The sequence below is a fragment of the Anabrus simplex genome, chromosome 7 (genome assembly GCF_040414725.1).
Source record: "Anabrus simplex isolate iqAnaSimp1 chromosome 7, ASM4041472v1, whole genome shotgun sequence".
Lineage (NCBI taxonomy): Eukaryota > Metazoa > Arthropoda > Insecta > Orthoptera > Tettigoniidae > Anabrus > Anabrus simplex.
This window is the reverse complement of record NC_090271.1, coordinates 146,521,852-146,536,663: the sequence shown is the minus strand read 5'-3', so window position 1 is coordinate 146,536,663 and position 14,812 is coordinate 146,521,852. Positions and strand designations below refer to the sequence as shown.

Here is a 14,812-nt window from a genome sequence, read left to right as displayed (position 1 = left end):
TTATAAATTTTCCAGCTAGCTCATTCTTGGTTGCCAGCGTTTCGCCCTCGTGTGCTAGGGTGGGCTCATCAGTTGGTACCTAGCACACCTACCAATACGCTGGCTAGTGCATACCGTGGAGGCCACTGCGTAGGCTAACTGGAGCCACCGGCAGTGCCAATGCACTAAGAGACTTTGTCTTGTCACCTAGGTGTGCTAGGTACCAACTGATGAGCCCACCCTAGCACACGAGGGCGAAACGCTGGCAACCAAGAATGAGCTAGCTGGAAAATTTATAATGTCCAATAACGGACCATTTATATTGGTATTATAAATTTGCTCATTCAGGACAAATATTTCAGATTCCCTATGGGAATCAACATCTATATAATCTGATGGCCAAGCAGGCATCAATTTTTAGTGACGAGACAAAGTCTCTTAGTGCATTGGCACTGCCGGTGGCTCCAGTTAGCCTACGCAGTGGCCTCCACGGTATGCACTAGCCAGCGTATTGGTAGGTGTGCTAGGTACCAACTGATGAGCCCACCCTAGCACACGAGGGCGAAACGCTGGCAACCAAGAATGAGCTAGCTGGAAAATTTATAATGTCCAATAACGGACCATTTATATTGGTATTATAAATTTGCTCATTCAGGACAAATATTTCAGATTCCCTATGGGAATCAACATCTATATCATCTGATGGCCAAGCAGGCATCAATTTTTAGTGACGAGACAAAGTCTCTTAGTGCATTGGCACTGCCGGTGGCTCCAGTTAGCCTACGCAGTGGCCTCCACGGTATGCACTAGCCAGCGTATTGGTAGGTGTGCTAGGTACCAACTGATGAGCCCACCCTAGCACACGAGGGCGAAACGCTGGCAACCAAGAATGAGCTAGCTGGAAAATTTATAATGTCCAATAACGGACGATTTATATTGGTATTATAAATTTGCTCATTCAGGACAAATATTTCAGATTCCCTATGGGAATCAACATCTGTATCATCTGATGGCCAAGCAGGCATCAATTTTTAGTGACGAGACAAAGTCTCTTAGTGCATTGGCACTGCCGGTGGCTCCAGTTAGCCTACGCAGTGGCCTCCACGGTATGCACTAGCCAGCGTATTGGTAGGTGTGCTAGGTACCAACTGATGAGCCCACCCTAGCACATGAGGGCGAAACGCTGGCAACCAAGAATGAGCTAGCTGGAAAATTTATAATGTCCAATAACGGACCATTTATATTGGTATTATAAATTTGCTCATTCAGGACAAATATTTCAGATTCCCTATGGGAATCAACATCTATATCAGAACATATCATTGTGGCTCCCCATATAAAGTGAAGGTTATGTTAATTTTAAAAAGAAAACATGCCTCCCAACAATCTCCATAGAGACTGTATCCCCAGAAATCAAAAACGCCATTGAAGCAACACTTGGCAGAAAAGAAAACAGACATGGAACACAAGGAGGTTAAAAGGAGTTGCCGAAGTTACGGAAACAAACACGAGTCAAATGAAACAAGTAAAATTGAGAATAAAATCCCAAAATAAGCAAGTAAATCGGCTGAGCATGCCGTGAACAAAAGTGAGATAAAATAATAATAATGTTAAAAGCAAATATCCATAAGATACTGAATAATAACAAAGGTCCGATAATCATACAACACCCACACATACACACCCACACTCAGAGACCAAATATGCAAAGTGGAATGATTAAAAAATATAGCATCAAGACACGTTACAATAAGAATCGTATCAGCATGACAAGAATCAATCGATGGCTCATGAGCTTGATCTGAGAGCACAGATCAGATACCTGGGTCGCCGCAAAATAGGCCAGGCTCACCCAGTCAACCCCATAACCAAAATTAACTTACACGCCGCATGACACATTCATATTGCATATCAAGACGAAAATGAATTGTACAGCATCAGTGTTAAACCATATTATAGAACATAAGCTCAAACCAGATGTCGAAGCCGAAGAGAATTAAACCCACAAACCCACAAACAAACTCATCACACACACACACATGAAACAATCGGATCAGTGCTACCTTTCGCCCAACGTAGGAACGATAGCATTATAAGCAGACGTGAAGAAAAAGGGAGGACACTGAAATAAGTCTGCAGCAAATAAATAAAAGAATAATACACAGAACAGGGATCTCTCAGTAAACAAAACCAACATAACTATGGCAAGCCAAGGAAGGATAAATAGGATAACTCCCTGGAGATTGAAGGAGTCAATCGGGTTGATTCTAAGTAATCATGTTCATTGACTCTGAACTGAGAAAGCCATGCAAGGTACAGCATGAATCTTTTAAAGTACCAATTAAATGAGATGAGAATCATCTCGTAGACTAACGTCTCCATCTTTTTCATCAAACCCAGTATTGTCACCAGATCAGAGATCATACGGAATCAAAGATAAGTTAGAAAGAAATGCTTTGACAATCCTCCGTTACATGAGGTGCCATCTGTCTAATCGAGATGAACTACAAGTTAGGTATAGAGAATACTAACCAGTCACAACTGACTGATCTATGACATCCTAAAGAATGCAATATCAGAAAGTAAGACATGAAGGTAATGAGGTGCGGCACAATATACGAAGAATGGTGTTTAATGCAGTGGTGAAGAGTAGAATGCTGTACGCTTCTGATATTTGGGGAGTTGAGAAAGAGTGCAGGATAATAGAACAGATAGGGAGTAAGTTCAGCAAGATTGTTATGGGGTTGCCGTTGTGTGCCGCGAGCGCAGGAGCAAGTGTTATGTGTAAAGAGTATATCAAGATTGACCTTTTAAAAAGGGTGCTTAGTTACTGGTAAAGATTGAGAAAAGATGAAGGGGGCATATTTCTGCAGTCAGCTTACCAGTATCAAAAAAAGGAGTTATTATGGTGATTACTGGGTAGATACGGTGAATAATGCTTTAGATAGTCTGGGTTTGGGAGATTATTATGATTTAGAATGGGAGAGGTGTATGTTGGAAACATGTGATAAAGAGAGCAAGAGATATTGCAGAACAAGAACTGGTAGCCGAATGCAGAAAGAGAGCAACCCTAAAGATATTTATGAGCTTAAATCAGGTATTGAATACGAAAGTGGCAGAAGTGAACAGGGTGGAGAGAAGAGGTTTAACATGGTTGATATTAGGAATATATATATGAATAGGAGCTGAACTAAGTTAAAGGATAATACGGTGTGTATATTATGTGGTGATGAAAGAGAGGATTTTCATTTATTGACAGTATATAATGAAACGTGTGAAGAAAGACGTATATTTATGACTGAGCAGCAGTTGAACATGATAGCACAACTGTTTAATGGGGATGAACTTTTAAAGTAGCTAGTGAAAGAATGGAAGTGTGCTGGAAATTTATGCAAGTTTTTGAGTAGAATTAGGAACAGATGTACAGCTGCAGTTAAAGCAAAATCCCAATTGTGTCAAGTGGAGAGGGACCATGAACTAGGTGTAGAATGATCCTGTTAGATGAAATGTGAATCACAACACTCAACTCTGTGCTGGTTAGGAGGACTTCCCCACCACTGGCTAACAGTGGGAGGGGAAAGGAGGGGGCGAGCGTAGGTGTTCCTGTGGAGGGGGACCTGGCATACTCGAGAGATTAGTGAACTAGGCCGGGTGAGATAGGGGAACACGTGCGACCACAGCCCAGGAAGATGCTTGTAGATGGAAGTTAACCTTTTATGCTGTTAGTCTTGTATTACATTTTATTTTATGTTATTTTTGTTTTTTATTTTTATTTGTATTTCTATTTTCTCCAAATAGATCAGTTAGGTTCATCACTGTACATATCTGGAGAAAAAAAAAAGGTTATTGTTGTATTTCTTTTTCAGGCATTTCTTTACAACAAGTGCACAACAAATCTCAATTTTTGTTGTGCCCTTGTGTCATTTCTTTCAACCATTTTTGTATTTTTTAAAATTTCAGTTCTAGGATGCTTGCTTGAAACTCATAACAGTGGCTAACAAGCAGTGTACATGTAATAAACTCTTGCTTGACAGTAAATTGTTTCCCGAACTGAGTGGTTGGTCTGACGGACACATTGGAAAATGATGCAACTTCAGCATATTGTAAAGTGTGTTGTAAATCATTCAAACTTATTAATACGGGTAAACATGCAGTCACTTCTCATGCTAAAGGACTTACTCATATAAAATAAATGAAAGCTAAGTCTTCCAAGCCAACAATTTCTTTCTTTGGAAAGAATACCTCTACTCTATCTCCACTTGAAGATACACAGCCAAGAGTTAGCACTACATCCACAGCTACAAAGAAACAATCAGAGGAGTTTAAAGACTTTCAGTGTGAATGAAGATGATGTTACATGGGCTGAAGTCATATGGGCTCTCCAGGGTGTCAGTCAAATGTCTGCCAACTCTTGTGATGAAACATCCACAGCATTCAAAACAATGTTCCCAAACAGTAAAATCTCTCCAAACTTTACTATGGGCAAGACTATGGCTTCCTATGTTATAAATCATGGATTAGCCCCTTATTTTAAAGAAAGTTTCCAAAATGACTTACAACAGTGCTGTGACTGTCTTGTTTGTTTTGATGAATCATTAAACACATTTGTCCAAAGAGGACAAATGGACTTGTGTGTAAGGTTTTGGGATGTAAGTCTTCAAACTGTTGCAACAAGGTATTGGAACGGTGTATTTTTTGGGCAGGGCAACTGCGGATCACTTATTAGAGGGGTTTATACATGGACTCTCCTTTAGGAAATATTTTGGAAGTTTCGGTGGATGGGCCGAATGTTAACCTCAGTTTTATTTTAAAACTTAGAAATAATTTGCAAGTGCTGAACCTTGAGGGCAAATCTTTCTTGATATAGGCATATGCAGTTTGCATACAGTGAATGGAGCCATGAAAACTTCAAAATTGACTGGGACCTTTATCATTTCTTCATGTCTCTGAACAATCTTTTTAAAAGATAGATAGCCCTGCTCGACATGCTAAATATACAGACATAAATACAAGCACCACATTTCCTTACAAGCTTACTGCAATAAGATGGTTGGAAAATGGGTGCTGTGTTGATCAAGCTCTTAAAATGTATGATCACATTGATTTATTGAAAGAGTACACTGAGAAAAACAACAAAAACCTTCAATACCTTCAAGAAGCTGTGAAGAGCCTTTCTTAAGGCAAAATTAATTGCTTTTAGAAGTATTTTGTCAGTTGTTGAACCTTTCCAGAAGATTTCAAAGTCAGAAAGAAACCTATGCTGACTTACCTTTTTACATCACTTGAAGAACTTATAAAAACATAATGATGAGATTCCTTAAGTCTGAAAAGATAGCTGAAGCAAGTACTGCCAAGATGTTAATAAATTTAGACTTACAAGATAGTGCCAATCCTGAAAATAGATCTCAGAGAATTAGAGTAGGCGAAGCTTTATCTGACCCTGTAATAATTAAGAGGGGAATTCCTCAAGGCAGTATTATTGGACCTTTATGTTTTCTTCCTATATATTGCTTTTACATCCTGGGGTATACAAAATTCCCTGTACTTTTGGTAAGGTATACTTCGGCCAGACATGCCGGTCCATTGGTACCCGTATTAAAGAACATGAACGTAATATTTGTCTCAACCAGCCAGACAAATTGGCAATAGCTGAGCGCGCTCTATCGTCGGGTCATGTCGTCATGTTCCAAGATGCTTGAGCTCTTACCCACACTAGACACTACAGGTCCAGGATTATACGGGAAGCTGTAGAAATACGTAGAAATCCTAACAGTTTCAACAGGGACACTGGCTATCAATTAAGTAATAGGTAGTTGTCAGCCATTAAGGATTTACGTAGTCAGTTCTCTTCCCTGTCCCTGCACTATTGTTATTTTGTCTCGGTGTTTTCCAAATTCGTACGTTCCTCATCGCCAGACATTTCATTCCAGGCTTGTGTCGATGTCATACACATGTCAGTGCCATATGTTACGTACACATGTTATGTGACCCTCTTAGACTGATTCTGATGGTTCGGTTAGCTCTCGCTTCGAATGCTAGTGCTGTCCACATCCGGTGAGCCATCTGGTGACGAATAAACGTACCATTTCCACTTCTATTATAACTTCTAAATTTCAGAAAGTCATTGTCGAGATTTTCTTCTGATGACGCAATGCACAGTTCTCTGCAAAACTTAAAGAATTTCACCTTATTTCCTTGACACGGCATAAGCCCCAAAGCCTATACAGTATCATGTCTATATGTACGAGTAGTGAAAGCATCAATGGCAATATTGTATATATTATTAATTATTGTAATTTTTTCATCTTGTAACCATACATTCATGTAGTATTAGAGAAATAATTATATAAATACAAATCCCTATGTGGAACTAAGTGTTCAGGAAATTTCTCTAAAAATCCCTACTTACCTCTCTGCATGAACTTATTACATACATGTCATACATAAAAATCCTCTCTTCTATTGTTAACATTTCAATACACTAAAGTGAAATTTACTTCACACTGTTTAATAAGACTGATCCACTGTAACAATATTAAATATAAGTAATACTCTAGAACTAAGTCTGGAGTACTTTGACAGAAATTATGCTTGCTCTCATAACAGCAGCCTGAGACTGACTTGTAGCCACCAGCATGAAGACTACCAGTATTTGTTGTTGTTATAGACTACTAGGCTATGCTCTGTTATGGACAAAGACTAAAAATACTTCTCCGTATTTGCCTATAATCTTTTCTTTGAGCTAGGTCTAGTTTGATTTAATTTTATCTTTCTAATGTTAAGAAAGCACAGTTTAGAACAGTGTTATTTTGAATTGAATCCTTTTTTTTTTACATGAAAATTATCATCCTTCTTGTACCCAATTTCTTCTCTAGCTCATGCTATTCAGCATCTATGTTCTGCTTTTGAGTGCTAAAATTACTGAAATGTCTTCAAACTTTAGTTGTTACTTCTTCCTGGTCTGAAACTGTAATGATAATATGGACCAAGAACCTTAACTTCACCCAAGATTCGAAGGGCAACTAGTGAAAAAAGGAGGAATTCTCTTATGGATTAATTTGAACTCTCAATTATGTCACATTGCTAGTCAACCTTTAAGAGAGTATAGCACGTAGACATAAAATTATAACAACTTTGATGAGACTGTGAACTAGCAAAAGGGGTATTTGACACACTCGTAGAGTGGGAAGTACTCACAGTGATTCTCTATCTTAGGGCAAGCAGAATAATGATATAACCTCACCAGTAGTAAAGTATGACTCAAGTTATAAATCGCAACCATAGGACAGAGGAATTTCCATATTATTCCAAATAATATCTTTACTTGATGGTACAGATCCTGCATGCCATTATGATGAGTTTGTTTCTTCACTAATCAGGTATTTCTGTTTACAGTACTAGCCATAGATATTATGACATTCTTACTTTTTGACCATAGATAGCGTAAATAATACCCATGATGCAAAACAAACAGGGGACCTGTTCATTACTTATCTGCTTGTGTCTGAGCGGAGAGTTCAGTGTTGTTTATGTTTCGAACTTAGCAGTACAGTGGGACCAATTGTTTTCGTGGAGATCGTAAGTATTTTGACATATGTATTTTACTTATAACAGCCGGGCTGAGTGGCTCAGACGGTTAAGGCGCCTGCCTTCTAACCCCAACTTGGCAGGTTCGATCCTGGCTCAGTCCGGTGGTATTTGAAGGCGCTCAAATACGACAGCCTCGTGTCAGTAGATTTACTGGCACATAAAAGAACTCCTGCGGGACTAAATTCCAGCGCCTCTGTGTCTCCGAAGACCGTAAAAGTAGTTAGTGGGATGTAAAGCAAATAGCATTATTATTATTACTTATAACAATGTTTTACCTACGTCTGATTTCCAGTTCTTTCATCCAAACAGATATTATAATGGGGAAAAGGAAAGAGTATTCATTAGATCTTAGGCAAACAGTGGTTGCGGCTTTGAAGAGAGGCAATAGCCAACCACAAGTTGCAAAAGAATTTGTCCTTTCTAGACAAATTGTAAATGTTTGTAACGGAGTTTATAACAATCGCAGAACACTTTTAAATCAGCCTAGATATGGTCTCCCTCATTCTCATTCAAAGGCAATGCGTTGCTGATTCTCATACAACGGCAGTAGCTGTGCGGAATAATTTAGAAGACAATTATAAGATCAAACTTGACTTAACTGCTATCAAACGGTACCTCAAACACCAGGTTTAATGGGCTGACGACCAAGCAAGAAACCCTTGATTTCAGCAAAGAACAGGAAGGCCCGACTTGCCTTTGCTATGAAATATGGTGCCTGGACGAATAAGGAATGGAGTAAAGTACTGTTGAGTGATGAGAGTAAATTCAGTATGTTCAACTTGGATGGAAATTCCTTTGTCAGGCGTCTATTTAACACATGCAATGCTATACGGCACCAGAAACCCACGGTAAAACATGATATTCATGTAATGGCTGGGGGCTGCTTTTCTAGAACTGGAGTTTGTCCACTGGTAGAAATTGAAGGCATCATGGATTAGCTTGTATACGGCAGGATCATTCAACAACACGTGGTACCATATGCTAAACAAAACATGCCTTGTGGGAGGGTTTTTTTGTTTTGTTTTTTGCTAGGGGCTTTACGTCGCGCCGACACAGATAGGTCTTATTGCGACGATGGGACAGGAAAGGCCTAGTAGTTGGAAGGAAGCGGCCGTGGCCTTAATTAAGGTACAGCCCCAGCATTTGCCTGGTGTGAAAATGGCAAACCACGGAAAACCATTTTCAGGGCTGCCGATAGTGGGATTCGAACCTACTATCTCCCGGATGCAAGCTCACAGCCGCGCGCCTCTATGCGCACGGCCAACTCGCCCGGTAAGTGTGGGTGGTTTTGCCAGCATGACAATGATCCTAAATGTACCTCCAAGTTTGTCAAAACATGTCTTAGCAAGAAAAGAGTCAGGATTATTGATTGGCCAAGTCAAAACCCTGACCTAAACCCAATTGAACATCTGAAGAGTGGAAATGCTAAAGGATCTAAGTGCCAAAATTGAAATTTTTCAGGAAGTAATAAAAACAGCACATCTTTGTGAGAAATGAATATTTATTTGTAATTAAACATGAATTAACTCTTTACATGATTATAAACATGTTGACAAAGGTTTTTTAAATTATCTTCAAAAATAAAATAGTTTTGTGGCGTTTTGAGCAGAAAGATCTAAGTACAAAAATTTTTGATAGAGCTAATAGATCTAACTGCCACGAGACAGCATTGTCTTTATTGAGCTAACAGCTGTTGGAAAAAGTCCTTGTTCTTTTCATCCAGGTAATCAATAGTGGTGGAAAGATCTTTTTGCTTGTTTGGTGCCAACGAAACTGTAGCTGGAAGTTTTTCCAATTCCACAGCTGCAATGTATTTCATTGTCTCGCCTTTCTTCAGTACATGAAAATTCTCCTAGTCACACAGATCGGAAAAGGTTGTTTTGCAGGACACACTACCAGGCTGTTGTTTGCTTATTTTCAGCAAAGAAACCTGAGTGATACGAAGTTGTTTTGTATCAATTCTCTCAGAAGCCTTTTTTCTCAAAGTCGAAGAAACTGTCATATATGTTCAGCACTCGGAAAGGGTTTGTAGGCCCAGCTTGCTTGATCACATTTTCAAGATCTTCCATTGCTTGCATTTTGGCTGTCTTGCTGCATTTCTCTATAAGAGCAAAATCGCGATCAGCAACTGAAAAACTGTGCCCAGACAATATAAATTAATGTTCTACTGACTTGAAAATACCCGAAGGTATTTAAAAATGTAGCTTTGCATACTCTTTTGAGGTCTCCTGTCCCATCAGGAAGTATGTAGCTGATGGTTGACTGTCTTCTACTCTCTGCATCTTCATTATAGGTCCGATGGTGCCGTCGTTGAATAGGAAGAATATCTATAAGCCCTATCAGGTAATTGCCTTGTTGGCTCAGGTCAAGTTGGTGCTATTCTTCAAAGAGCTGCGTTTTCACATTGACAATCTCTCTGCAACTGTACTTACACTTGCAGAATACCTAAAAAGAAAACAAAAACAAAATATGTACATAAACCTGCTAGAATTACTACACAACGACTGTAAGTAAGGTATAGGCAAGGAATGTAGGCTTAAAACATAGGTAGAAGTAGACCTACGCATTGAGGTAGAAGAGGATACAGTTAAGACTGTTTTTCGGCAATTTTATATTACTAGATAATAACGTAGGCTTACAAAAAGCAATATTGAGTATTATAAGTTTACTTCTACTGTAAAAAACAACAGAACCTACCTGTAAAGGCGGCGGTTGTTTTGCAGCAATTTCCCACCTGTTCTGCTTCTTCTGTGTGGGGTAGGACTTTCCACTTAATCTTGCTTTTTGCTGTTTTGTTCTGAACGTAAATTTCTCAATACTTCCAACACTACTAAAAGCACTGGCATTCTTACTATTATTATCATCATTCTCGTCCATCATTTTCAATAACAAGCAAAAGCTTCAGTAAGCAAAACAATAGCATGAGATGAAAGTTATGGCATGCACTTGACTACTAACTACTGCTTGGCTAGTGGCAGGCGGCTGTGGCACATAGATCCACTAGCACAGCAGGCCTGTCTGAACATAGAACTAGCGCATTCTGTTAGGGACTGTAGCAACTCCAAGGAACAACTGAGGGACATAAATTCCTTAGCACAGCACTGGCGCAAAGACATAGATGGGTTAGCAGTGAAAAAACCCGAAAGTTAAAAACGGCACTTAGATCCTTTAGCATTTCCACTCCTCTATGGAAGGAACTCAAAAGGCATGTTAAACGCAAAACATACTCCAACAAGGAGACACATTTCAAAACTTTGAATGAAGAATGTTCCAAAATTTCTGCCTCATGCCTTGAGAAATTGGTGGACTCGATGCCAACTCGATGTGCAGCAGTTGTACAAGCAAATGGCTACCAAACTAAATACTAGAGATACAATATATGAATTTCTGGAATGGTTTTCTGCTTAGTAATGTGTGTCAAAATATTTATGGTCTTCATGTATTACAGTACTATAGTGTAATTATTTGTGTTATACATTATGTTTGTATGAATGTGATGGTTTGGTTGGATATAGAAATAGTCAAATTATTTGTGTTGTTCCAAGTGCACGCATTATGTTAATAAACGACAAGACCAGAACTATTTAATCGTTTGTCTAAATACTTATGGCCGGTACTGTATATTGATAACAATTATACACTACTTTGACACAGTTCAGATCATCTGCTTTTCGCCCTATGAGTCTGTCTGTTACTTTGACCTGCTGCTGTTCCTGCTGCTGCTGTTCTTCCCTTGGCTGCCATATATGGTCACTAATCCAATGCTTGTGATGTCTCAATATTGGGAAAGAAAATTTAATCGCAGTAGTTACTATATAATGAAGAATCTTCCACCTAGACTCTGCATCAGTGCAGTAATCTATCGTAATATATTGCCCCCTTTTCCAGGGACTCAGTTGGTAGATATGAGGTATCCAGGTGTGGAACGTTTATGTGTACAGAGCAGTTTATCTTAGGGCAGTTATCAGAGTCATAATTAGGCATTAGGGTGTATGAGGAAATCCATGCAGCAAATGACACATAACTCCAACACAAAATAATATTTATTGAAAATGCTGATCAATATCCTTGCTTAATTACACATTCTGAAAATTAATAATTTTCTGATTTTGAAAATCTCACTTTTACAATGTTTAAATTAATTTGTTGAAAATAAACTTAGATTTCCTTCCTTTGGAGTTCCTTCTGACAGTTATCGATACTGCAAGATCAAAATAAATATTAATTAATTGATTAATTAAAATAATTAATTAATCTTCAAAATAAAGTTATTAAGCTCTTCATCATCCCTGAAAGTTTGTAACATCATCACGGATACACCCTGTAGATAATGATTCCCGTAACGAACTTGAAATATTTGTCCTGAATGAGTAAATTACTCATTACTCATTGTAAATGAAACAAATTCTCTCATAGTGCATTGGCACTGTCGGTGGCTCCAAGTAGCCTACGCAGTGGCCTCCAAAGTATGCACTCGCTATGCCTCTTGGTAGGTGTGCTATTTACCAACTGATGAGCACAAATTAGCACACTGGAGTGAAACGCTGGCAACCAGGAATGAGTTAGCTGGAAAATGTTTGATGTCCAATAACGGACCAACTATATTGGTACCAGGCAAGTTGGCCATGCGGTTAGGGTCGCGCAGCTGTGAGCTCGCATCCGGGAGATAGCGGGTTTGAATCCCACTGTCGGCAGCCCTGAAGATGGTTTTCCGTGTTTTTCCATTTTCACACCAGGCAAATGCAGGGGCTGTACCTTAATTAAGGTCACGGCTGCTTCCTTCCCAGTCCTAGGCCTTTCCTGTCTCATCTTCGCCATAAGATTTATCTGTGTCGGTGTGACGTTAAACAAATAGCAAAAAAAGAACCTATATTGGTATCTTCATAGATTACACTAAGGTGTTCGATGTTCTAAATAGGCACTTGATAATAATAAGAAATCAAGAAACCAGACTCAGACAAAGCATCCTGTCGAAAAACCAAATAGAAATAGACGACAGAGTCTCAAGAACAGGCATGATAGAACAAATGAAGGGTGTCCTTCAAAGTGACCCTTTGAGCCCCCTGCTCTTCATAATAGCCACTGCAGCAGTACCAGAAGTAATAGCAACAGAAAATGGCAAAATATACACCTACGCAGACGACATGGTAATCAAATCCCAGGAATTTTAAAATGCCCAAGAAGTCTTCAACAAACTCGTAGCGTGGGCTGAAAAAAAACAACAAAAAAAAAATTTGAATCTAAATCAGAAAACTGTTTAGAAGGGGCAGAAGACTGGCAGTGAATGACTACATCCTGTATAAAGTAAATCCACTGTGAAATGTATCGGAACTTCAAATATCCAGGCGTCTCGCTGCAAAACCGAGGCGACATATATGACCTACACATCAGAGAACATGCCGCAGCAGTCAGGATGGCAGACAATAGTATAAAAACGGCGATGACCATATTCCGCTTGAAGATCAAAGATAGCACCAATTATGACGTATGGATTAGAGGTGAAATGGAAGAACCTAAAAAAGGAGAAAAAATAGAAGACATAGAAAAAGTCAAAGCTTACTTCCTGAATAGAGTTCTATCAAAGTACTCAACCTCATGCCCACCTATGTGCTAACAAAGGATCGGTTCTTCATAGAAGAACTTCGCTTAGACCTGCTCCTGCCAGCCACTGAAGCCTACAAAGATCTGGTAAGAGAACTATCCTAGAAGAAACAAGAGATATGGCTGGAGTTCTTCGCCACAAATGCAATGATCTACAGAGACTGGTTTGAAGCCAGATAAGACCTACGACACATCATGACGAGTAGCAGTCATGGGTTTCACCACCGAATATGCACAACAGAGAAATACCATAACCCAGAAGACAAGTGCAAGTGCAAGCCATGTGGGTCAAATTGCAACTGATACCATGTAATGTGGTGCAACCTCACTAACAGACTTCTGTAAGACATCAAACGGACTAAATATACAAATGCAATATACTCATTATTACCCCCTGTAACATGATCTTATACCTGTATGGCCATTTACTGCAATAAAATTGATTGTTAAAATACTGTTGATCACAACTGCATTGGCTTTTCTCATTGTACTACTAACTTAGAAAACACAAGTTGACTGTCCTTGCTGTTAGCCATTCTGAAAGTCACACATAGTTAATCAGGATGCTATACTATGAGAATGAAGTAATATTTGGAGAATGTCTTAAATTGCTGAGCGAGTTGGCTGTATGGTTTAGGTCACATAGTTGTGAAGTTGAATTGGTGGGATGGTGGGTTCAAAACCTGCCATAAGTAACCCTGAAGATGGTTTCCTGTTTTCACACAAAGTAAATGGTGGGGCGCTCTGTGCCTTAATTAACTTCCTTCACAATTTTACCCTTTTCCCACTCTTGCATTTCTGAAAACCTTCCATGTTAGTGCAAAGTTAAACTAATAGGTAAAAAATAAAACCTCATATTAGCTAATCATTTGCTGAAGTTCTTATAAAACAACAGTTGGCTAGCAGTTTTAGGTGCAAGCTGGGTTGTTTGGATTCCTCTGTCTGAAGCCTTGAGAACGTGCTTTATGCTTTTCATTTTCACACCTGCCAAAAAGCTACATCAAAATTTTAACCTTCCCAATACTAACCCTCTTACATCCCACCATTGCCAAAACCACACCAGTGTTGATGAGAAGTTAAACCACTAGCAAAACAAAAAAAAATGAGTTTCCTTTCAAGTATGATAGTTACCATTGTGTTTAATTTTGTTGACTGATTGAATTATAGGTATGCTGTTGTTGTTGTTATTATTATTATTATTATTATTATTATTATTATTATTATTATTATTATTATTATTATTATTATTTTATTGTTGTTGTTGTTGTTGTTGCTATAATGGAATGATTTTTCCAGAGATCGTAACTTGGTATATGGAACACCTGCTGAACTCAGGAAGTCGAAAAGGAAGAAACACCAATCTCTTAGTGATGCAGACTCTGTCTCTACATCCTTTAGCGAAGAAATTGTTGCCAGGAAGCGCTTTCGACAGAGCAAGGTAATTGCATTCATGTTTTGTTTAATAATGTTGTAATAGTATTCCTTTAGAACTCGACAAAAAGGAGAAGAGAATCTTAAGGAAAATTTTAGGACCACAGAAAAATATGCTGATGGGAAATGGAGAAATAGAAAAAAAATTATCTCTACAAATACATTGAAAAAATCGGTCACCATGCGAAAGTGAAGGCTAAAATTCTATGGA

General features: G+C 38.8%; 1 protein-coding gene across 1 annotated transcript in view; it reads left to right on the top strand.

The window, feature by feature from the left end:
* TAF1B (TATA box-binding protein-associated factor RNA polymerase I subunit B) overlaps positions 1-14,812 on the top strand; it is a 193,794-nt gene that overhangs the window by 65,125 nt on the left and 113,857 nt on the right. The window contains exon 4 of the mRNA XM_067151370.2: positions 14,467-14,608. Within this exon, the coding sequence (XP_067007471.1) occupies positions 14,467-14,608 (142 nt within the window). The remainder of the gene's footprint in view (positions 1-14,466; positions 14,609-14,812) is intronic.